This window comes from Actinia tenebrosa, unplaced genomic scaffold, assembly GCF_029948245.1.
Source record: "Actinia tenebrosa isolate PJP-AT-01 unplaced genomic scaffold, QUT_ActTen_1.0 PGA_scaffold0__85_contigs__length_37466705, whole genome shotgun sequence".
Taxonomy (NCBI): Eukaryota; Metazoa; Cnidaria; class Anthozoa; order Actiniaria; family Actiniidae; genus Actinia; species Actinia tenebrosa.
In genome coordinates, this window is record NW_028292569.1 from 34,127,710 (window position 1) to 34,152,858 (window position 25,149).

The 25,149-nt window shown below is 36.1% G+C and overlaps 3 protein-coding genes across 3 annotated transcripts in view; 1 reads left to right on the forward strand and 2 right to left on the reverse strand.

The window, feature by feature from the left end:
* Window positions 1–402: 402 nt before the first annotated feature.
* Window positions 403–19,922, reverse strand: LOC116307386 (nuclear pore complex protein Nup107). The gene is made up of 41 exons (XM_031717633.2): window positions 19,742–19,922; window positions 19,281–19,360; window positions 18,281–18,323; window positions 18,141–18,186; window positions 17,185–17,319; window positions 16,676–16,725; window positions 16,173–16,262; window positions 15,849–15,926; window positions 15,469–15,550; window positions 15,286–15,377; window positions 14,644–14,708; window positions 14,138–14,215; window positions 13,684–13,738; window positions 13,467–13,538; window positions 12,260–12,354; window positions 11,784–11,856; window positions 10,739–10,789; window positions 10,534–10,596; window positions 10,296–10,386; window positions 9,642–9,727; window positions 9,479–9,538; window positions 9,183–9,260; window positions 8,077–8,144; window positions 7,541–7,589; window positions 7,341–7,410; window positions 7,120–7,235; window positions 6,960–6,998; window positions 6,347–6,443; window positions 6,208–6,261; window positions 5,785–5,837; window positions 5,652–5,705; window positions 5,312–5,414; window positions 4,487–4,575; window positions 3,901–3,972; window positions 3,328–3,381; window positions 3,157–3,231; window positions 2,791–2,835; window positions 2,219–2,287; window positions 1,688–1,804; window positions 836–886; window positions 403–720 (listed from the first exon to the last, which is right to left on the reverse strand). Exons 1-41 carry the CDS (start codon window positions 19,919–19,921, stop codon window positions 616–618), a joined length of 3,123 nt encoding a protein of 1,040 aa, XP_031573493.1. The 5' UTR covers window position 19,922; the 3' UTR covers window positions 403–615.
* A 132-nt stretch (window positions 19,923–20,054) lies between these two features.
* LOC116307403 (nucleolar protein 16) lies at window positions 20,055–23,067 on the forward strand. The gene is made up of 5 exons (XM_031717652.2): window positions 20,055–20,219; window positions 20,332–20,440; window positions 20,869–20,932; window positions 21,450–21,559; window positions 21,715–23,067. The coding sequence occupies exons 1-5, from the start codon at window positions 20,113–20,115 to the stop codon at window positions 21,832–21,834; spliced, it is 510 nt and encodes a 169-aa protein (XP_031573512.1). The 5' UTR covers window positions 20,055–20,112; the 3' UTR covers window positions 21,835–23,067.
* Window positions 22,982–25,149, reverse strand: part of LOC116303456 (uncharacterized) — a 36,705-nt gene continuing 34,537 nt past the window's right edge. Inside the window, exon 10 of the mRNA XM_089024824.1 lies at window positions 22,982–24,179. Within this exon, the coding sequence (XP_088880950.1) occupies window positions 23,630–24,179 (550 nt within the window). The 3' untranslated portion in view covers window positions 22,982–23,629. The remainder of the gene's footprint in view (window positions 24,180–25,149) is intronic.

Consider the following 25,149-nt stretch of genomic DNA (forward strand, 5'->3'; position numbering starts at 1 on the left):
TGTAGCCGGTATTATAAAAGGAAGCCGCAATATCATTATGAGAAAGAAGTCATACATAAGAAACTTATACGACAACGAAAGTAACGAGGCAATACCATTAAAAAAAAACATTTTTAAATGCTTAAAAAGAACCAAAGTTTAAAATACAAGAACGTAACTAACTATGCAAATGCCATTTAGAGCCGTACCATAAAAGGATTAGGTTAATTTTTTAAACTTTTTTAATTTTTCTTTATTATTTATTTATTCATTCGTATCCTGAATAGTAATGATTTTTATACAAGTGACATGTTTAACGGTTTAGAAGTGAGTTTTCTTATATTTACATACGTTAGATTTAATGGTTTAATAGAAAATCGGGTAAAGGACATAAGGATATAAAAGTATCAGAAACAACAATAATTTTGAATGATTCTCAACAATGTCACTACCGCTGTACAGATGCCAATAAGGTAGTCATGCATTCAAAACAGGTTTATCAGGTTTAAACTAGTTTAAGGTCATTCTTCCTGTTCTCATGAAAAACAGGTACCATATACGTCATATGCTATCATCTGCCTGATCTACCGTTACCTGTTTTATCATATCTGGTTAAACCTGTTTGGTCAGTACTGATCAAGGCATCTGATATCCAAGAGGATCCATACTGTTCTCCAGCACAGCAAGAGAAGTTTCTCTCAGCAATGTCAAAAACCTTTGGAGTTCATCCTTCCTGAACACCTGATGGTATATCATAAACGAATTTATGTTTATCAGTGAAAATCATATTTATTTACATGGGAGGATCTAGGGTCTCGAGTAGGAGGATACGTTTGCAGTTAAAAGGATATATTACCTTGTATAATTCGTATTGTTCTGAAGCAATGATGTCAGCCAACTGAAGACACTAAAATCAAAAACCAATTAACATTAGACCGCGAAAATACGTTATATATAGAAAAATCAGATAAGGATAATCTCGTCAGGAAAACACTAGTCACTCTAAAGCAAATGAGTGACAAGTTCATGTGGTCAGCACTCAGTAAGCAGGAAATATAGCGTAAAGCCAATGAGGTTTTCCATTTTTTTTCCTTTACTATTTCAGAATCAGTGAAAACAACCAACAATAAAAAACGCGTCATTCAGGAGTCAAAAGAATAAACACCTTCAAGACGAGATATTTGGAATACACTTTGAAGAAATATTCATTTTGAAGAAAAAAACAAGATATAAAGAAAGAATGGATGAATGAAAATGGAGAAAAAAAGGATAGAATAAAAAATTTATACCAAAGGCATTCTGAATAATGTAAGGGTGTCGACTTACAACGTCAACCTGAGAGAAAAGCCAATATTCTTTCAACCATTCGCGCAAAATGACGTACTGAAGACCAACCTCGATTGATACGATAAACAAAGCTATCGTACAGTAAAATCACTTTTAAATCAGACAAATAAGATGAACATCAAAACACTGATCTTCTATGACATCACTTATAAAAAGTTAGTTGAACCATTCGCGCAAAATGACGTCAGTGTGGAAGACCACGCTTGATTGATACGATAAACAAAGCTATCGTACAGTAAAATCACTTTCAAAACAGACGAATAAGATAAACAATCAAAACACTGATCTTCTATGACGTCACTTATAAAAAGTTAGTGTTTTAGTTCTACGTTTTATGTCAAAGGCGATCCTATCACCTTACCTGTTTGTATTGCCCAGTAGAGTGATGCACTGTATGAAGTAAGAAACAAATTAAAGGGAGACACAATTGTCTTAGCAGTTCTAGTTGCTGAGAACGTGTCGCATCGCTCTCTCCATCCTGATAACCAGAAGATAGAAAATAGACGTCAGTGTTGTAGAAAAGGTAGAATGTGGGAATAAACGTAAGATATGCGCAATAATAACAAATAAAATACTTTATGGTTTTTTCACACTAGGCATACATGGCGCATTGGCGCAATTTGCGTAAGTAGAGCATGCGCGCCAGCATAATAACAATATCTTGACTAAATCACCAGACGACCAGGGATTAAATTCCCTGACTCGATTTCGTACGAGAGTAAAGTTGCTCGTTGGTTCTCATGTGATTCGAGAGCTTTTCTCTGGATTCTCCGGTTTTTCCTCCCAAAAATCAATTTCTAAATTTTGATTGGAATCTAGTGGAAAAAGAGCCACTCCATAACTACTGTTAATTCCCGTTTATTCTTCCCTTTATCTTTGTTTGGTTTCTTACCATTCTCTGATCGAACATCCAACCGCCATCAGGAAATAGCAAAACATTGTACAGCCTTTCTACGGTGGCCTTTAAAACAATGAATAACGTAGGTCAAGAAGAATAAAAAAGAAGCTAGCAAACAACCGCACGCATAAATAGGTAGTGGTAAATAATAAATGGGTAGCATGGGTGGCGTTCGCGGCTAACGCGTCGTCTTTCACCGCTGTGAGTCCAACGGGTCGAGTCGCTGGTTCGAGCCCTACGGTCGCCATATATATCACATGTGAATTGAGTTTGTTTGATATGTTTTTCTTTCCTATGCTACGAGGGTTTTCTCCGGGTTCTCCGGTTTCCTCCTTCCGTAAAAATCAACATGTGAGTTGAGTGTTGTGTGCATAGAATATTAAATGTAGTGGTAGTGCGTGTGAGTGAAAAGTGTCCCCAATTAGTGCGAAAGCGCTAGAACGACTAGACGCTTAAATAAAAGTGATTTATTTTCATTTATTTTATTTTTAAATATAAGCATTATGAAAACTGACTTCGTAAAAGGAGAAAATCTCAAAACGGTATCTCAAAATGGAAAACAATACCTTTGAATGGATTTCGAGGCTGTTTTGCCATCGTTCACGATCAACCTATGACAAGCAAAGAAAATTCGATTGATAAAATGACCTTTATCTTAGGAATTATTAGTCCAACAATCTGTAGAACAAAATTGATCTTGAGAGGTTGGTTAATGATCTGCAAGTGATAAAGAGCGTTGATTGAGGGATTGTTTGATCAGCTGCACAGAAGAAGACGTAACTGATGATAATTAACGCAAATGATAACGACAATGATGATAATAAACTGCGCTGTCACTGTACTTGGTGGTAACCGTTTTCTTGCTGATGATGAAGGAATGGTATTCACTGTTAATAATTTTTATAAGCTTTAGTCATAGTTAATCATCTCACCTCGTACTGTTTTTGCCTTTGTTCCAAAGCAACTTTCTCAGAAAAGTTAGAATAAGTTTCGCTAGACAATTTTTTCTGTAAGAAAAATGAAATTTTATACTTATATTTTATACTCATATTTTATGCAAATACGACGATTTTCTTCAGTCAGATAGTACTAACATATCTTACCGGTGCTCCGTGATGAAAGTGTTGGAACCAGTCATTGAATGCGTCATGTGCATCCTTGAAGAAAAAAGTGACATTCGTGATATGCCCATTAAAGAATTACGACAAACTTAAATATTGCACACTCCTGCATAATCCAGAAGAACTCCTCCAGTTGAGTCGAGGAATATGAGAGACCCAAGGACTTGTCTGCTTTGAATCAAGGGATACCATACCTTTAGGGGACCGTAAGAGAGCAAAAAGCAGAACTACAATAGGCAATGTGCACGAGCACAAATCTCTAGCACAAAGCATGATGGGAAACCTGGTACTTACGATTTTTCAGCTCCTCTAAAATCCCTCTGACAATTTTTCCTTCGACATTTTCTATGTAAATGTGTGTATTTCAACAGAAGAAAATGAAAGCGTAATTTTTTAAATGATGATTCTATTGATTTTCTTGTTCTGTTTTGTGTATTACTCGGTTTCCCATCATGTGTTGTGTAGAGATTCGAGCTCGTGCACATTGGCTATTGCGCTTTATTTAAAAAACATGGTAATTTAAATACTTATTTCATCAATTAAAAAGTGTCATACCAGATAAGCTTTGATGCACAGATATTCTCTGATAGCGTTATCATCTTCAGCGGGTAACGCACTACTACCAGCCTAAAAGACATAACAGAGAAAGTTAAACAGCCGTGGAAATACACAGCTTCTTTTATCTCAATCGGGATTTCGGGGGGACATGCATATTACATTACATCATAAGCAAAGAGAGGCAACATTCGTTTGACTATTACACGTTACCAACAACCAAACAATTAACATGATGCATCGTGGGCCGCTGGCTTTGGCAAAACATCTATTCTTCGTTTGCAATAGACGTCATAGCCGCCATGTTGGAAGTATTTGACAAAAGATTTTTCAATGAATTCTTTTGTTATATCTTCCAACATGCCGGACATCCCTTTTGTTATTGTGCTCTCTTGGGATTGATTGCAAACCAAGAATTTCTGTTTATGCCTTGAGAGCTGTTTTTAATTAAGCTAGACCACAATGAATCAGTCTTGTTTGATGAATTCAGAAAAGGCCAGAACAGTCCAATAGGTGCTTCTTTAATCGCATGTCCTCTAGGTATGATAATAATATCTTCCATACATATATATGTTATATTACACACCCTCATTTGCCACTGCTTGTAAATAACATCAATGGATCCAGCTGGTATTTTGTTGAACACCTCTCGCGCTGCTGTATGTTTTCGAGTAGCTATAAACAAAATTGAGAGCAACATTTCCAAGTTAGCAATCATGTTAGCAAAGGTGGTTATTATCATATTAGCATATTAGCATAGGATATTCAGTACGAGGTGTCGCGAATATATGAAGCTCATTTTCGAGTGGTGAAATGTTTTGCAACACGAGAAGATAAACTTCATATCCTCAAGCCAACATGTAATTTGCTTTTTATTATAGAGACGCATTCACAAACAAAATATTTTTGCCACGTCGAAAGTACTAGTGACGTTATTGATATCTTCACGTGTGAGGATGTGGGAAATATGTCCCTGAGGTCCCGGATCAGTGTACTTCGTATGAAAGACAGTACGAGTAGCGTATTTCCCAGTTAAACACTGGTTGTCTATTGAAGAAATAGAAAATGCGCGCGCGTGCTGTTTGCAGTTATAAAGCACGCGGGGATAAGCAGAAAACGAGAGAAGCGTCAGGAGAAGCACGACGCGTAGCGGAGTGCTTCTCAGCACTTCTCGGGTATTGTGCCAATCCCCAAGTGCTCTATGACTGCACAAAGCACAGCCAGCTATTTCTTTAATTTTTTTATAAAATACAAATTACAATAACCGTTCATTATGGATAGGAATCATGCAACTGAAAGTGCTCGCGCGTGCTGTGTGCTCTTAAAAAGCACGCGCTCTCAAGCAATCAGATTGCGAGATTCATAACAGTTATTTTATAAATAATAATAACAACCCATACGCCATACGCACCTATGAAGCAACGCATGATAGCATTGCCTTGTTTCAACGCCTCAGCACGCTGGGATGGATCAAATACCAACCATTCCACAGCTTCAATCTTTTTCCTGTCTTCCTGTAATAATATAGGACATTTGTATGATATCGTCATTTTACTACAACGACCAGAATGCTTTGCGAATTTCCTTTCTTATATAAATTTGCACTGCCTCATGAGAATAGTAAAACAAATGGACTAAATTTTGATGTAAGTTGCAGGAAAAGTTGCTTCGTGTGATATCCCTGAAGGAAAGTTTCGTTGGGCACAAAACTTGCATTTTTCAGTTAGTTGTGTCCTTCAGTCTGTACTCACCTCAGTAGTAGCAGCTTCCAAGGCTGGTGACAGATCATTATCAATTTTGAAGTCCTTCAAGAGAAGAAGAAACAGTTAAAATGTCAAATACGACGGACATTGAAAACAATTTAAAGTTAAATATTAATAAAACCTTTCCACGAATATTCTCGACCACCGTTTTTGTTATCGTTTGTACGTCAAGACCTGCAAAGATAACATCACGCTGTCAGCATAACGATGTTCTATGAAACACATTTCTTGTTTCATTGCCAGAGCGAGAGACAATATAAATTGGAAGCAGGTTCTTGCAAATACATTAACACTGAACACCTCGCCACGACCACTTTGCAAAAATTTTTAAACGAAGAATATTTGTTTTTCGTTGCAAAGAATCCAAAATTTCATTGTCAGTGAAGGGAAAAAATAGAAACCATGCGAAAGGGGAAATTCATGCCAGGCGCCTATATTTTGCCGCTTCAATTTCTCAAAAACGAAAACACAGAAAACCATCCTCTTACATAGTTCCTATTTGTTTAACCTAGCAACTTGATATACTTCTTCCGTTCTTATTTACCTGCACTTTCGGCCAGTTCAAGACAACGCTGTCTTTCTTTCCTGTCGATAATTTCTAAGAAAGAAAAAGAAATAAGTAAACCATTAAAGGGTCTACAGGAAATTTCTGCTAAAACATTATTGAAATAAAATATTCGTACCTTCGAGAAAGTAGGCGTACGTATCGATTTGTAATTCCGGTGGAAGCGTAGCCGTGTACGTAGCAACAAGTGGCACCTGACAGTCATCTATCAAATTCTAAAGAAGAAAAACAGGACAGTTTACCATTTTCTCAGTATAACATGAAGTAGTCAGTTGTAATTTCATTTAATACCAAAAACCCCTTTCTCTTTCTCTTGAATCCTTGTTCCTTTTCAAAATTGTAACATTAGACAGTAAACCAAGTTTCCCGCTCTTTTCGGCGGGAAGACGCGTCTGCGCGTCTACAAAACCGGAAGTCAACTTTTCCCGCCTTTTTTGTGGGTAGGCGAGTCAACCAAATTACCGGAAGTCCAGCTTTCCCGCTCTTTCTAGCTAAAAAAAAGCATAAAAAGGGAACAGAATTTTCCCGTTTCCCTCTTTTCTCTCGTGCGAATACACGTGTTATCATTTTTCCAGAAAATATTCTCCAATTTCTATGTTGCGTACTTCATACAGTCAACTAATTTTTCTTTTTCCCTTTTCTCCTCGAACAAGTTCAATACGAAACTATGGTTTTCCTGAATATACATGATTTTACCAAGCGTAAAGCGGGCTCAATGACTCAACACTCACCTGAACATATGCTTTTAATAATGGGCAGCTTAATTCCTCCTACAAGATAAAGTAAAAAGTATGCGAACAGAGTCGATAAATTTAACAAACTGAAGTATAATAGAGTCACAATATTATATTTTTGTCTATTTTTTTTATCGGGTAGCGTGGTTTTCATTACCTGTGTTTCAAGCCCAGATGCTCTCAAGAAGAGCACAAAATGAGCCATAAATCGTAGCATGTGATTAGAAGGCGAGTTCTCGTCCTGTAGCCATTCGTTCATTATTTTAAGTAATCCTAAAAAAAAGTGCAAAGGATTCACATTTATTTTAGTTAACAAAACTGTGTGTTGTTTTAGTAATCGACTCGTCATTTCTGAAATAGAGGGGGGAAGGTTTTTACCCTGGATATCGTCGAGAATGATGTGTGTTTGTATTATATGGTGGTGGTGTTCTGCTTGTCTTCGAACAGACTGAAACAAAAACAAAATTAAAAATTACACACTGTAAGAAGCTTGTTATTAAGAAACACGGCTCTAAAACATAAGTTGACACAGTGTTATGCAAAGTTTGACAATGAGTACTGGCTTGACACTACCTTACCTCTTTTGAACAGGACTTTAGTTCTTCGAAGATCTTTTCTGGGGTAAGACTAAAAAAAATTAGAAAATAACTGTTATGAATCACGCGTTCTGATTGGTTGGGAGCACGTGCTTTATGAGAGCACACAGCACGCGCGCGCACTCAGTTTAGTAGCGTCATTCCTATCTAAAATAACGGTTATTGTAATTTGTATTTTATAAAAGAAATAAAAAACTTGCTTGCGGTGCTGTATGGAGTTATAAACCACTTGGGGATGGGCAGAACACTCGAGAAGTGCTGAGAAGAACGATGCGTAAAACTTCTCTCGTGTTCTGCCAGCCCCGCGTGCTTTATCACTGCAAACCGTTTTCTATTTCTTCAATTTTTTATACACGTACATTGTTTCTCAATGACTCATGACGAATAGCATTTGGTGGACCTCAATTCAAGTGTTTTCATGTGGAGGCATTTGACTATGGAATGTCATGGAAGGCAAATTCGTACTTTTCGCGAATTGAAAACTGAGAACGAGTGTAATGCTGTCTAAGGTGACTCACTTTTGGTCCCAGTAAGCTGAAGGCAAATTCTCTACTTGTCGATCTGATCGTGAATTCAAATGCAATTCCTATAACAAACAAAAAAAGATCAAAAGTGGTAAGAATTTTATAATCATTACATTTATGTGGAGTTGAGAATCCACTGTTCCAACCCTTTATGACTATACAAGTACCCTGAGGATCCACGAGCCCCATAACACAGTGGTTGTATTTCTATTTATCTTACACCATAGAAAATAAAGCCAATCAGAATACAGTAAAGCCGTTGTATTTCGTCGTTATTCCACTCTTCCTTCCCATCATTGCAGTCTTAGTTATTTTCTATGGTGTGGGATAAAATAGTTATACAATTCTTTCTCGAGGCACGCCATGGAATATTCCACTTGTCACTCGTATTTTCTTTGTATACACATTCGCCTAAAGGCCTATATATACACACCTATTTCAAAAAGATTGTCACTGCCAAGGGCAACAGGCAATACTAGGCGATAGGCAAAAAGTGATAGGACATAGGCCATTTCAAGAACCAAGAAGAACATGGACCTTCATGTTGAGACTAATTCGATGTTGTTTGTATTCAATGAAACCATTTCCATGTCGGAATGACCTATAGCCTATCGCCTTTGGCGATGAAAATGTTTTTTTGAAATAGGTGTACACAGAAAATACAAGTGACGCAAGAGAGATTTCATGGTATGCCACTCAAAAGTATTGTACGGTGTATGACTAGAATCTATCCTCCTTCCTGTAACACCTCAGTAAAAAACTACATTTTCACACTAATTGGGGACACTTTTTTGCTCCCATGCACTACTACTTCATTCAATATTCTATGCACACAACGCTCCACTCACATGTTGATTTTTACGGAGGGAAGAAACCGGAGAACTTGGAGCTCGTAGCATAGGAGAGAACAACACATCAAACAAACTCAATTCACATGTGGCGACCGCAGGGCTCGAACCAGCAACCCGACCCGTTGCACTCACAGCGGTGAAAGACAACGCGTTAGCCGCGAACGCCACCCATGCTATCCAATCCATGCTTAAATATTAACCAATGCAACATGAAATAGTTCTGTCTTTAGTCCCACTAAGAAACGTTACCTGTTCAACACGAACATCAATCATGACTTTGTAGTAAGCCCAAAGAAAGTCTTCCCATGACTCACAGGCTGGTATAAGCTGTTGGCATGGAAACGAGTATCAGATTTATTTAGTGTCTGTTAATTCCGTGTTCTCTAAGAGCCTAAAGTAAAGCTAAAAAAGGTAAACTTTGATCTCAATCTAAAACAGTTGATAGAAAGATAATTTGTAACACCGTATGGTGATGTAAAAATGAAACTGACGTTTCGGACGTTAGTCCTTCATCGGAGTAAAAATTTGATCTCAATCTATTTTACCTGGTTAAGGTTTCCAGAAAATGAAGCATACACAGCTCTTTCGTATAAACCAAATTTATTCTACAAAAATGGACAAAAATATCTTTTTTTAGAACACAAACCAACATTAGAAACCTCGTAATATATGTATGTCATGAAAGAAAGAAGACTGTTCATTTCCTACCTCATTAGACATTTTCCAGGCACAAGCTTTCCAAACATCTCTGTAAGGATTGCCCTCCACTTCAGCCAGAGTTCCATTATCTGGAACTAAAAATATTAAGAAAATTTACTGCAGTTGAGAGAAAAACATAAATTATGATGGTAATGGTGCTGATGACATTGGTAATATTGATGGCAATGAAGATGATTATTATCAATATAGCTTGTTCCACTTCTTTAAATAATTTATGTACTTTGTTTGATGATGGCAGTGATAATGATGATGGCAGTGATAATGATGATGGCAATGATGGCGATGAAGATTATGGTGATGGCTAAGATGATGATGGCGATGATGGCAATGGCAATGGCGGCAACGCCAACACCAACTGCCAATTCTGACACCAACCGCCAATGCTGACACCAACCGCCACTGCTGACCGCTGATGAAGACAACACTGATGAAGACAACACCAATGAAGACAACGCCAATGAAGACAATGCCAATGAAGACAATGCTGATGAAGACAATGCCGATGAAGACAACACCGCTGCCGCTACCAACAACGACAACAACAATGATGATCATAATGGTGGTGGTGGTGGTGGCCATGTTGATTATAATTATAATGTTGATTATGAAAATAATGAGGATGATGATAAATCCAGTGATTACCTCCATCAATATTAGAGTCATGCAATAGTTTCCATCCCTCTAGTGTAGCTGCTCTCCATGCCTGACCACACCTTTCACAAAGCTCCTGTGCCTAAGGAAAAATTAACAAAATTAATAAAATACAAACAGAGTGTATGAAATCATGAAAAAACAAAATGGAATCAAGGTTGTTTCTTTTGCTTGGAGTGCAACCCTTATAACTTGCAAGAAATGTTTCACAATCAATCATAAAACTTACTTCTTTAAGTTTTCCAGCTCTTATGAATACGAACAGATGCTTAAGAAGTCTTTCTTCATCTTCCTTTAGAGAAAGAGCATGTCAAAATAATGTCATCAATACAGCTTTATACAATTTAAATAAACTAAATGCATGATATAAGGTGAAAAACTTTAATCTGTTCTAATCCCAGCTGCATCAATTAAAAGTAAAAAGATCTACCTACCACATCAAGATCTGCCAGTGGTCTATTTTGACGTACAGGAGCATCTGGATCCTGACAAAATATTATATATCATATTATCATATGACCCATATCTGCCCGGGCGCGCGCTCTTAGAAAAACCTTCAAGAAAATGACATGAGCAGGGCCGTACGGCTTTGAGCGAGCAGGGCCGCACGAATCCGTACGGCCCTGCTCGAATCCACGCGCTTTCTCTTTTTTAGCTTTTATTTACTATTTCTTTCTTTCTTTTCTTTTCTTTTTTTCATGAGGGTCATATGATAAAATGCTTATTGACTGAGTTAGGTTGGGCCGTGTGGGAAAATATTTGGCTCTCAGTCATTTGGACAGAACTTGCTGCGCTCGGTCTGTACAGCATCACCTCAAGCCAAATATTTTCCCATACAGCCCTCCCACTCAGTCAATAAGTACATAGTATCACTGTCAACATTCACTTCTAATTATAAAAGACTGACTTTACAGGTCCATCACTAGGACTTTGAAAGGGAGGTTCGTTTTTCTACCAATCTTAGTTATGCCATTTCTTAAAAAACTAAAATAACGCTAAATTCCTACAAAGTGGAGAGGGGGGTTCGTTTGAACCTTAAAACCACCCCTAATGACAGGCCTGCTTTAATTAAGTAACTACCATCCAATCATAAGATATTACAAATGTCCAACAATTCCAAAGTTCAATGAAAGAAAGCAAGAAATAAAGTCAATATTTGGTAAATTCCTTTATGAAATAACTGTCATAAATCTCACATTCTGATTGGTTGGGAGCGCGTGCTTTATAACTGCACACGGCACATGCGAGCGTTTTCTATTTCTTCAACAGAGGTGGAGAGGGGGTTTGTTCAAACCTTCGGACCACCCCTATCGGCGGGCCTGCTTTAATTATGTAACCACCATCAAATCATAAGATATTAGAAATGTCCAACAGTTTCCAAGTTCAAAGAAAGAAAGGAAGAAATAAAGTCAATGTTTGGTATTATGACTAAAATGATCTCTTGTGGTGCTGCTTTATTACTTTACACTTTATACTTACCATCTCAGTTACTAATGGTCTTTTTGATCCATGTCTTTTACTTCCTTCTCTCAGTTCATGAAGGGTGTTCTCCCTAAAAAAAACACAAATACCATTACAACATATTACTAGTTAGTATTCTACGCAGCCAATAGAAGTGTAGTCATGCAATGCTCACTCCTCTAAGTAAGGGGAGTGAGCAATGCATGACACCACTTCCCTCAGCTGTGTAGGAGACTATTTTATTACTAGCATGCATGGTAAATTAAAGTTGTATGTCACTGCACTCTAAGTAAACTGAAGATAGCTGAGAATTGTGTGCAGAACATTAAGTTTATTTATGTCCACCTTTCAAACATTAGACGTTTGTGACTCCGTCAACAAACATCAACGTTTTAGTCTGCATTCCTTTCTTCATGTGCTGGCGTTCTTTTCTCACATGTAATTGTGGGGTAGAAGTGAGTGTGCTGATTATATATGACACTCTTCAAACCTACCAACAGATGGATTCTGAGAAGTACTCTACTTTGTCAGAGTGTAAAACACTTTCTAAGAAATCTTCAGCATTCTTCTCAAGCCAGTCAATCACCAACTACCAAATAAAACAAAGAAACAATATGTTAGCTTTCCACATTTAGACTGCAGCTTTTGCTTTTCTTAATGTTACATGACCGTAAGTTTTTGATTTTTGGCATGAAACGTTTATCAAAACAACTCGGTCTGCAATACATGTATTTAGCATTGTTTACTGACTAGTGAATAGGCATATTGGAATGCAAGGGGATTCACTAGGGAATCAAGAGACGCTAATACTTAAGAGCTGAGGTTGTGTAATAAGGCATTTGCGTTCAGCAGCCTTACTGCATCGTGAAAATTTTAAAATAAATAAATAAATGTAAGGGAGATAAGTTAGATAAAGGAAAATAATGATGTGGGTCTTAAAAGGAAAGTAAGCTGATTATTATGCTAACATTATACATATTGGCAATCCTGCACTTAAACACTTAATTATAATGGATGAATTTTTTTTATATTCTTGATACAGAGTTCAATAAAGCACGCACGCACTGTCGTGTGGACCCACTTCTAAAGTCTGTGTAGTATTAAATAATAAACGATTTATATTCGGTTGAGTGGGGGAGCGAACTAGAATATAAGCCTTTTTCTCACTGCAGGCACAAACATACAAATTATCTCAGAAATTCAACAAGCAACAAAGCAAAAACTAAAAATTATTTGGGAAGACAATCCACAAACAGTTACGCAGAGGATTCAGTAATTTTTGAAGTGGGAAGCCCTTTGGACAAAATAGGTGGCTGTGTATCAAATTAATATCAATGATTTTCCATTTGATCATGAAATAGGTGGCAGTGAAAGGTGAAGTACATGGCAACCAACCTTCAGTAGCTGCCTTCTTTTGAAACCCCTAGTTATGGGATATTTTTTTCTTCGACATAAAACTTACTATTTGTTTTTGAATCATGGTCAAAGTTTGTACAAAAGGTACTGTACCTTGAGAAAAAGATCTGTTCATACAAGAATGGTTTTACAGCAAACATGGGTTTCACAGCAAACATGTTGTAGGACGAAATAATATAATATTCTGCTTGGCGAAATGAGACTTCTTTTCAGGCAGAAATATTGCACTGTTCCTTTCCTTAAATATGTCTGCAGTGAAACCACTCTATACCGTGAATACAGTACCTGGTTCTGTCTTGTGCTGCTTTCTCTGTCATACAATAAGCTGATAACTTTCTTTTCACTCCAGTTTTTCCTCTAGAAAATTAACGAAAAATAATGATGGTCATCATTTTTTTCATTGGCAGGCATCTTTTTGTGTTGCAAGAGGAAGGTACAAGTAGAGATAAATAGAGTGTAACAGAAAAATATTGAAAATCTCTTTCAAGGTGAAAGATCGTACCATGAAATCTGTCAGCATAGCTTCATCATCATAAGATCCACTCTGTAGCCTGTCACTAAAATTATAAATTAATAAGCATTTTTAATGTAATTTATTACAGAGATGGATGGAGAGCATAACAGGTTTTACAGCCCCCTCGATAAAGGCAACCAGTAGATCAAATTAGAAATTAGAGGTAAATTTTCGTGGAGGTAGAAAAAAACCAGACAACTCAGGGGGAAAAACTTCAAGCACAGGAGAGATTAACTCTACTTACAGACTTGGAGTCTTGGAATCGAACCTGCATTTGTCACACTGGTCACATTGATGAGAGGCAATGCAATTTAGCAGTGCATGCACCCCCTCTTTCCTATCCCTTGAAGAAATCTTCGTACATGTTTTTAAGAGTCTATTTTTTAATTTTTTGCAACAACAAACCGAGAAAATAATTTAAAAACTCATTATTAATATTCACCTGTACAGAGACCCAATCAACCTCCAGGTATAACTCTCTTGTGTCAACATCATGAGAATTTCAACTTTCTTCACAAATCTGCAAGTCATGAGATTTACCATTTTTGTAAGAAAAAAATTAACACAAATTATTTATCAAAAATTGTTTATAGACCCATCAGTAGCAGTAAAAGAAAAAAGTACAGTTGGAGATCTCCTTGCCACCAAACACCTCCAGTTACAACCAAGAATTTAAAACTCTATTCACATTACTACTTATGCCAGGGCTTAAAATAACAGGCAGACATCGGACAATGTCCAGCCAGAACTGGGACTTGTGTGGTCAAATCTTTGCCTTACCCATCATTTTAACCAGTAAAGTTTAGCCAGAAATGAGGCATGACTAATAATTGGCCATTATTTTAAGCCCTGTATGCAAGCTTATCCTTGTTAGCAACCAGCTTCAGTTTTTCGATTTCCCGAAATAGTTACTTTTGAGAGCTTTGACTGTAATTATTAATTACTTACATGGCCTTTCCTGGTGCAGTAGACCTCATGATACTATTAAGCTGATTGACTTGATTACGACAAGACTGAAAATATGGACATTACATATGTTATTGAAACTTAGTATTACCAAGGGCACTAGGACACCAAATGTGGTTGGATTTCTATAGGTTTTTTTTCCTTTCGATTATTTGAATTAAATTAACGTTATACTTGTTTGACTTATCTTGTGTCCGTGTTCCTTCATTCGCTGTTGTAATCTAGATGTTTTCATTCCAAAGGTCAAACGGTTTGAATAGTCTATGAGCATTACTTCTTTAACGGCCGTTCCGTACTTGACTCTGTTTGTACTATACCAACAATAACGCTACCGCGCGATACTCCTTACGTCAGTAATATTCAACCGTCCAGGGTTAATATGTTTAATCAAATTCACCTTAAGTTCCATATAGAGCCCTGGGGTAGGCTACTAGCCTGCTTGCCATTGTTCTCTCGTCTGCTCGCTTAATCCAATTATTTTGAAAGGTGGGGTGGCAGTGTGTTTACACAGCGATGACAGATGCAGCACCAACGCTAGTGTACGAACCACTGCCGAGCCTAGACATTGGGTAACACGATCCCCCGATACCAGTTGTGGTATACAGATGTGTTTATAATGAGTACCTTTTCATAAGCAGCAACAAGATCGAAGACATGAGTAGAGTGTGGATATTTTACCAAATCATCCTTGAACTCTTGAAAAAGGACTGAGCTTGCTGTAAAAGATGGATTATCAAAAATAAACAAAAACGTATCAGGTATACCACAAAGTAAGAAAATTATATTAATATTTAGCCAAAAACTGACCTGATACAATTGGGTCTTTATCAGTCAATACACTCGTGTTTGTTACTTGGGTGGTATCTAACTGGGTTTCAGTAGTCAAATCCTGATAAAACCAAAAATTAATGTAAGTTTAATTAACCACTTCAAAAGCCAAGTTGCTTAGTTAATGACTCTATCATATTTTAGTATAAAGGTTCTAATGGTCTATTATGAATCCTGGGCTCTGATTGGCTGAGCTACTAGTGATCTATTGGTGATACACCACAATAGATGTGCCGGTTTTGAAAAACAAAAAAATGTGAAAACTACATTATTTAAGACATTAACATGGAAAAAAATAACCATTTAGAGAACAACACTTCCTAATAAGAAATATTTATACAAACTTTATAAATATTTACATCAGCAATCCCAGCCAGTGGTTTCATGGGGGTAACTGATGATGTTAATCCTGTCTCATTCATTAGAGAAATGGAACCCTAAAATCAAAACATTCAAGAAAATTTGAAGATGCAATTCTAATTGAAATAATAAAAACATTGGGAATGGGAGTCAAGATTGTTTCAAAAAGTCATTCACTTATTTAAAGTGTCAAATATTTTTGAGATATTTTGGAAATAAAAACATACAAGGTTCAACACTCAAATTTATTGTCATTGTGACTCATTGCACCAGGAGGTACATAGCACTGAATTTACTTAAGTTATTTTTAAGAGAAAACACACCATTGAATAACCAGGAGTTGGGGTTGGTCTTGATAGACTTGCAGTGAGAGTAGAACGGCCATAGCCATCATTACTGAGCATCGACAAGTCCTAAAATATACATTGCTTTAGCTATAGCTATTGTAAATCTTACAGCATAATGTGCAAAAGTATGATCAGTGATAATGTATTTGCATAATCTTGCACTGTCTTGAACATTAAAAGTGACACATTGACTGACACATTAAGTGTAAAAAAGAAGTGCAATAGCTTCTTAATTGAAGCAAAAATCCAATGCATAGAGGTATACAAATACATTAAATGTGGTCAGGCTTTTGTGCATCAAACTATAATCACTGTTTTCCATCGAGAACAAGTTTTTTTTCCATTTCATTCACATTAATGTGCCTTTTGAAAGTTACCAATAGATAAAGAAGATAATACTCAAGGGTATGTATTAAGGTCTATTTTCTAGGTCAAGTTTTATGAGTCCTGATATAGCTGCTACTCATTATAAAACCCACCTCAGTATCAAAATCAGTATCAGCAATAGATGACATTCCACTAGGAGTATCTAAAAAAAATATAAAAGAATATTATTCAGAATAATAATAAACATAAACATAATGAAATGAAATTATGAAACCATATAAAATAAGAGCTCAAATTGATTTCGAACCCACTACCATCTGTATTCTAGCAGAACGATCCTGTGGGAAAGTGACAACAAATTGCAACTGCTCAGTGCTTAAAATAATGGCCAATCAGTGGCCAGATATGAACACACCCCAAATTAGTTTTAGCTAAGTAAAACCTTATTTTTGACTAAACATTACTGGTCAGAATGACTAGCAAGGCAAAGATTTGACTGGACAAGTTCCAATTCTGGCTGGATACTTTCTGATGTTCAGCCATTACTTTAAGCCCTACTTCTAGTCTCTGACTGTAATGTCGATTTATATAATACATGTTCATAAAATATACTGCATTTATAAAAATGATCACGGAGCAAGTAACATGAATTATTACTCACATGTACTATGTCTCAGTTGTGTCATTGGGGTCCTCTGTAACAGAGGGGTGGGGGTGCCAGCAGTCCTTAATAAGGGGGTTGCAGTCACAAGGAATGGTTTTGGAGACCCAACTGCATCATCCAGTAATTGTAAAGCTGAATAAACTATTAAAGAAAACTTGTAATGATAACTCATGCAGTAATCAAGTAGTTTGATATTACCGGCGTTTGCATTGCTATGCGGCCACCCCAGACAAAAATCGCTACGTGCACTTTGTAATAGACTGCCGTCAATCAAACAAGTTGATGTCATTTATACATGTTTGTGGCCCAGATAGGCCTGGTGAGTGTGGCTCATAATAATTGTAAACAATCGACCGAAGTTTTGGCGCCTTTTGAATCACACAGGCATGTAAATGGCGTCAACGTGTTTGATTGACGGCAGTCTATTGCAAAGTGCACATCACAATTTTTGTCTGGGGTGGCTGCCTAGCAATGCAAACGCCGGTAATTTTAATTCAGAGCTCACATGCTTTGATTTCAAAATTTAATTCATACAGGGTTTTCATTAAGGTTCAGAGATTGGAGAATACTCTGGTAAGACTGAGTTAAATTCTCCGGCTTAAATTACCATGATCTTCTATAATTTTTCAAACCTTACTAAAAACCTTGCCAGGACTCTCTGCCTAGTTCATGATCTTTTCCTATTATTTCAAAACTTAATGAAGACCCTGTTTAAACATTATTTCAAACTTCAAATTTTGCCCATAGCTTGAACTAAGAGAAAAAAACCCTGATTCAAGGGAGACCTAAAAAAATTCTATTAACATGTGCTGCCAATAAATTGTAGAAATTGAACCTGGGACCACAGACTGTAAAAGATAAGGGCTGATTACTGCTATACCGTCATCATCATCATACCCAAAATAATGGAGGTTTGAGTATGACTTTTTATGTATTACATTCATAAAGGATACATTTCTGAATATTGCTTCTTCGTTTTGAATTCTTGAAAATGTTTTCCTTAGAAAAATATATAGTTTAGAAATAATAAATAAAAATAAATTAACAAAAATTTAATCAAATATAGGATGGAAAAAATTGAAAATTCTATTACCTCATTGTTTTGATCTGGAATTTCTCTGTTTCCTTCAAATTCACTAAATAAAAATCAATCCTAATGAATACATAACTCTGATATATGAGTAGACATTATATATATTGCCTTTAGAGAGGAACATATATAAATACTCTGGCCACATTCTAAGTGAATTATTAAGGGTTTTAAAATGTACATGCATATCTCTGTACTGTGACATAAACATCCTTGGAACTTGAGAAACTTTTAGAAACTTAGACACACATCTACAAGGCATAGCTGAGTGTTTCACTTGCTTTTCAAGTGTTATACAGCTCCCAGAGTGTTTAAATCACAATGCAGAGAGCTTGCTTTTATTAAATATCTTTTAATGATTTTGCACTAGAGTATCTCTAGCTGAGTAGTGAATTTTGTTTCAGCCAATCACAGCATGTTTAGCTGTTTTGCCTATGGCCCTCATTTCCAATTCCAGGCTACTGTAACCCAACTTTTGCATATTTTTCTGTTTTCGTTTGACTAAAATATAATATATGAGCCTACAAGAAGCAGAAATAAGGAAAGGAAGAATTAAAAAAATATTCATTTACTGCTATGTTTACTTTGTTCTTTCAAGCTCAAAAATGCCTAGGGCAGGTCATTTTGTCCACTCATGCTTTGCGTGCACCACATTCACTGCTCAGCTGTTAACAAGCTTATCAGTGTGCATGTTATAATTATATCAAATAGTTTTTTAACATAATCTCAAATATTTTATCAGCACACATGTTAAATTTTAGAAACAATAAATAAATAAATTTTATACTAAAACTTAAAAGTTTTGGCCAAAATAATGGGCAAACGAAGGAGAAAATTGGGAGGGGAGGGGAGGGGAGGTTAGGAAGGGATGCTGCAGGAGAGAAGTAATTGCATACAAACAGGAAAAATAAAGTTTGTACAGTTTGTACATCATTTAGATAATGTAATGGAGATTTCGAATCGAGTTTTTATCCAGGTAAAATATTTTTTATTGATAAATTACCTTTTATTTCTAATCTCCCGCCTTGTATCCACAACCTTGTTCATCTTGTCTGGGTCAAATTCTTTCGTTCCTTCAGAATACTTCAACATAAAGAATATAATTCAACCTAGCTAATTTTTGAGCGTCATTAACACTGTTCCCAACAAATGAATATCTTTTTCCTATTTTGTAAAGTTTGAAATTATCCAAAGATTTCTATTAAAAAACCCTTAGAGAAAAAACATATGCTAAGGTTACCTCGTTCCAACACACTTTTGAAGAAATAATGGTCAACTACTCGCACATTCGTTTTAACTTCTAACTTTCTCTAAAGCACTAACTTTCTCTAAATTTTTAACCAAAGTTTTAAGTCTCATCTCTCAAACGCTCTGAGTTAACTAAAATAAACTTCTATGAGCTTCCAAAGCCGCGCACGTGGAACTTGACAACTTTTGAGCCGAATTCAAATTCCCTTTACATACCTGCCAAATATAATGAAGTGTTGAGTCTCTGGGGTAAAATTCCGAGCTTTGACGAGATGCATCTAATGAACGCATTGTTCTTCTACTCGTTCCCTCTCCAATATCCATTGTTTCTCCTTTTTCTTCGTCAGAAACACTGTATAAAGTGCTTCTCGGACCTTCGGCAGACGTTGCCGCCATTTTGCCCTTCATCTTCTTACTTAGTCTTCCAACTTCCTCTCCGATAAACAAACCGCGTGATGCCTGGGTACAGGCTCGTCCCAGTCTCACTCCTCTCTAGCAACGCCTTGTGTTTATCGTGCTCGAGATTCAATTTGTACTCCGTGTTTTAACTTCAAGGATTATATTTTTAGTATTTTTCAACCGTTATTATGACTGGAGTTCGAGCACGAAGGTCCAGGAGAAACAAGAAAGTTAATACAACAAAACCTGCTAAAAAAAGACGGAACAAGCAAAAGAAAACTTTGAAAATAGCAAAGTAAGAGACGCCACTGAAGCCAGACACGTGTTTTATAAGAAGCTTGTTAGTTTAAAGCTTTGATTTCAATTTGTTAGTAACACACTTCGTTTATGGTTTTGAAATTTTCCAGTAAAACTATACAAAAGCACTGGGATGAGTCCAAGACACTCAAACAAAACTTCAAGGATCTTGGTCTAGCATGTGACGTCAATAAGTCATTGCCATTGGTCAAAAAAAAGGTAGGGGGGGGGTGGGGGGTTAGTTTCATTATCACGTTTCCTGCATCCATATTTCTAAAATTCATGTGTCAAATATAAACTGTATAAACGTAAACCCAAGAGTCACAAATCATGCTTTACATGTTGCTATTTTCATGTATCACACACTTATTTTTTAACCCGAATCTCTCATTTGCCACCCTGATCAAGCTTGTTAGACCCAACAACTCTTAATATGCATAGTCATTATATAACTGCCATGTTGGATGACATAAACATCTTAGGATTCAACCAATATGACAGCCATATCTTTTATCCTTTTTATTTCTCAAGGGAAATTTATATGTCACTTATAAGCTTTAAAATGTGTTACAGTAATTTTTCATAAATTCAACATGTGACACTAGAAATACTAAAATTGATAGTACTAAAACTTATACTTTTAATAGAATAAATCTGAAAATGAAGAAGTTGAAAAAATGGATACTGAAAACCCTACACAAGTTGTACAAGGTAATTTTATTCTAACCCACCATATTAAAAAAAAAGAAAATTATTTGCTTTGGATTCTGTTTATGTATGTTTGCAAGGCTTCAAATAAGTCAGACAGAAACAACATTGAGTCAAAGCAATCATATAGAACAATCAAAATTGTTCTTATTATGCACCTACAATTATTATTTTCAAGACTAACATTCTCAATTACCTAGTATGATCAATTGTGCATGTTCAAGGGCAGATCCAGGTGGGCAAAGGGTGGCTGCAGCCCCCCTTCAGCAGAAAAAAAACCAAAAAAAACTGAAGAATTAGATGCTTTTTTTATTGTTTTCCATTGTGTTGAAGGTAGAAACTCAGCCCCCCCCCCCCCCCCCTCCCTAAACTTTTGGCTGGATCTTCCCTTGATGTTGGTAATTATTTAAAGTCTCAGTACCATGTATAGATCTCTATTGAGATCAGGCTTGATGATAAGAACAGTCACATGAGTAAAGAGTGTACCCTCATTAATTTTGATTGCTTTACAATGCAATAGAATTGGAAATGCAGGCATCAAACTCGGAAGATAAGACAGAAAGACGTATTGCACCAGGAGAAGCAAGATTCATATGGAATCTAATCCAGAAATATGGAAACGATTTTAAGGTATTCAAAAATGTTGCTTTTCTAGTGTAGTCCTGGGTTAAGTGCACTCACCTCTGGGGTCTTGAGTTTTATTCCTAGACTCTATATGAAATTATACTACTAGTTGAGATCTCCAGAATAAAATTTCCATTTCATATTGTTATTTTGCTTTATAGGCCATGGCCAGGGACAAGTCAAATATTTATCAACACACACCAAATCAACTCAAAAGAAAGTATGAAGGCTTTTTAAGATCAAGTCAAGACTTTAGCAAACACCTCACAGATTCTAGCTAAAATGTTGGAAGTCAGTTTTTAACAGTTCTATGATATATAATTCATTTTTGTTGCTCATCTCTTTATATTTATAATAATAAGGTTTAAGGAGATCAAACTTCAGGGTAACACATAGGTTAATGAGAATTTTAGGAAACCAAAGGCTTATATTCAGTCACATTCGTCAGTCACCTTAAAATTACATCCAAAATTCATTTAGAAGAAATATGGCCCATTGGGATGAGAAATGATGTACAGTAGCTGTTAGAATGTTGATTTGACATCCATGACAATCATGAAGTAAAGCATAGTTGTTGATCCCTATTAACTCAGACTTATGCCCAGTCATTACTCTTACTTGCATTGAGGTTAATAAGAAAGATTTAATATTCTTGCAACCATGTTCCATTGCAAATGGAAACAAGTCTGCTATTCTCTGTGGTCAAGGGTCTGATTGACCTTGGAATGGTCATCTTTTGTAATTAGAGTTAATTGCTGGTTTTGTGCTTTATCTTGACGAAATATTCTTTATATGCACTCATGACAGCTTGAGGTTTCAAAACATTTATTTCACACTTTGTTGTTCAACTTATCATTAAATTTTATCTGTGCAAAAATATTCCTTTACTGAACATTTCTTGGCATATTTTCACTCGTCTGCTACTTCATTAAAGAACTTATCTTTCTCCATAGAAATGGGTGCTTAAAATATTGTCTGATTTATTAACTTATCTGATAAAATATACTTGTAATATAAAAGTCAATGACAAGTTCCCAGTTAAAAATGTTCTTAGCCTTTGGTTAATTCCTACTTTGAGAAACGACTTTATTAAGCAAAGTACAGTTTTTTGAAATAATGTTATTTTTTCCAAAAGAACAAAGTAAAAGCAGGTTTTGATGAAATTAGAGACAAAACCATAACATGCTAGAGTGCACGCACTAAAACCATGACAGTAAATAGTACTAATTAGTACTATTTCATACAGAATCCTTTGTTTTCTATTGTTTAATTATCACTATTTAGTGCTAAAAATTAGTATTTGTTTCACGGATTTAGTGTGAGCACTCTATTCTTATAATGAAATGTTATTTATCCTTAAATATGAAAGTTTAATAATCTGCAAATAAGCAATTTGTTGAATTTGTCAATAAAACATGATATTATGAAATTAAATTTAGAAGCAAATATTTTTGTTATCGTATTCCAATTTTTTTCTTTTAAAATATAATTAACAATTCACACATTTTGATATCTGTAAAGGATGTGACAGGTTTAACTTGAACATCATAATGAAAATATAAAAGCATTAAAAAATAGAAGTATCATTGTACTTTAGTCAATATTCCATAAAGTATTATGTGAAAATATTATCTTGCCATTCTTTCCTTGATTTTTCTTCACTTCCTTGAATGTTCTAGAATTTCTTTAAGATCTGGAGTATTTAAAAACTTTAAATTGATAATGTGTTGTTCTGCAACTCATTCGTTATACCTTTATTTCGTCCCCCTCCAATCTTTCTTTCTCATAGACATTCTTTGCCATGACAAAATTATTTTGGTGCATTAATCAGCTTGAAAATTCAAACTTTTGGAAAGACAGCAAATAAAAAATTATTTCCCTAGGTCCATGCTAAATGTAACATCCTACAGGCGAGAGTCCTAAACAACTTTCCTGTATCCGCCCTTGCCTGTTTATCAAGTTGATGGAAGATAGTTATTAGACAGTTACAATCTTTCGTTTCAAGAAACGATGGTAACTATTTTGCACAATAAATAATTAAAATCCTATATTTTGCAGCACCACAGAGCATGTCCATTATCTTCGAGATATTGTTTGAGCAAGCTCTGCTATTCTATCAGGCATACGACCCTTCAGCGCAGCTGGACTCACTTTGAAAGCATCTGGATTAAACTGTACATGATCCATGGTTTCTCTAACAATCGGTCTTGATAACGATTTTATTCTTTCTGTTGCACTTGCGCGCAGAACGCTCCTAGGTATAGGCTCATCTAGCTCCTTACAATGCTCGTAGCCTTCAGCTGTCTGTTTGGCCTTTGCAAGCTCTTGTACTCTCGCAGAAGCAACAGTCCTCATCGCTGACGGCGGCACAGCCCACGTGGGTTCCCTGTGGAGTCCCTCAGAACGTGTCTTGGGACGCGCAAGCAGTTCTACACGAGGGCTAGGAGATGCTTTTCTTGCAGCACCTGATACGGGCCATATGCAAGGTTTTTCGGGTTGATATCGAGGGTGGGCTTTCTTGGGATGTGCAAGACTCATGGTGCGTTCCCGTTCTTCGGTAGTTTTGGCGCCTTCACTTACATCCCATATGGGCGACGAACGACCACAGCTGAATATATAGTTATCTCTGTTAGGCGAGAAAGAAATAAGACAAGACACGCATTAGAAAATTACTCCAATATAAACCTGACTTTTCCTCTTATGACGTCATGCCGTTCAAGGCTTTCGTCACTTCTGTTTTATCAATTGTCCTTTTTTGCTTGACGCATTCGCGGAACAAAACATTCCCAGAGGCTCATAACGTCATAAAAGAAAGAGCTATTTCAGTTTGAAAAATATTCTTAGGATTCACAATTTTGAAGATTGCATTTCGAATTTTAATATTTTAAAGTTAAGACATTTTTATAGATCTTTTCTCGACCATAACGTCCTCGTTGTCATTAGTTTGGCAGCCCAGGTTTAAGGGTCAAGTCGGGCTGTAGTACGCAGCTGAGGCTGCGCAAGGAGAGCATTTGGCTGCGCAGGGAACTTGAATTAGAATTCTTTATGGCTTAAAATAAGGGGCACATTTAGTAAGGTGGTAGGAAAAGGAATTCCAACTGTACCCCGAAATCGGAAAACACTGAGCTAGCTTCAACAATCAACAATCGTTCCGGATGCCGTTCAGCCGGGACAAAGGCATGAATTATTCTGTGGGCGTTATGAAATAGCACAATACACAAGCGGTACCATGTCTTCAAAGGAATTTGTGTTATGAGTTATTTGGGCAACAAGTCCTACAACCGTAGCAAAAAACTCCTTTGATTTCAATTGTGAGAGAGTAGCTCCTAATTATGAAGTCTTCATGAAGCTGGCTATTAAATGAGGATTATTTCCTATCATTCTTATAATGACTGCTGAATACCTCTAATATTTTCATTCATTATTGGCTGACATATTTATCATAGCAGCCCAAAACTTTTTGAAATATTGGGGCTAAAGTATGTTTAAAAGTGAAGAATTCTAATATTAAAAACATTTGAGTGGATTAAACTGTTAATGATCTTAGTATCACACAAGCAAATGATTCTTTGGAATGAACCTATAAATGAATTAAG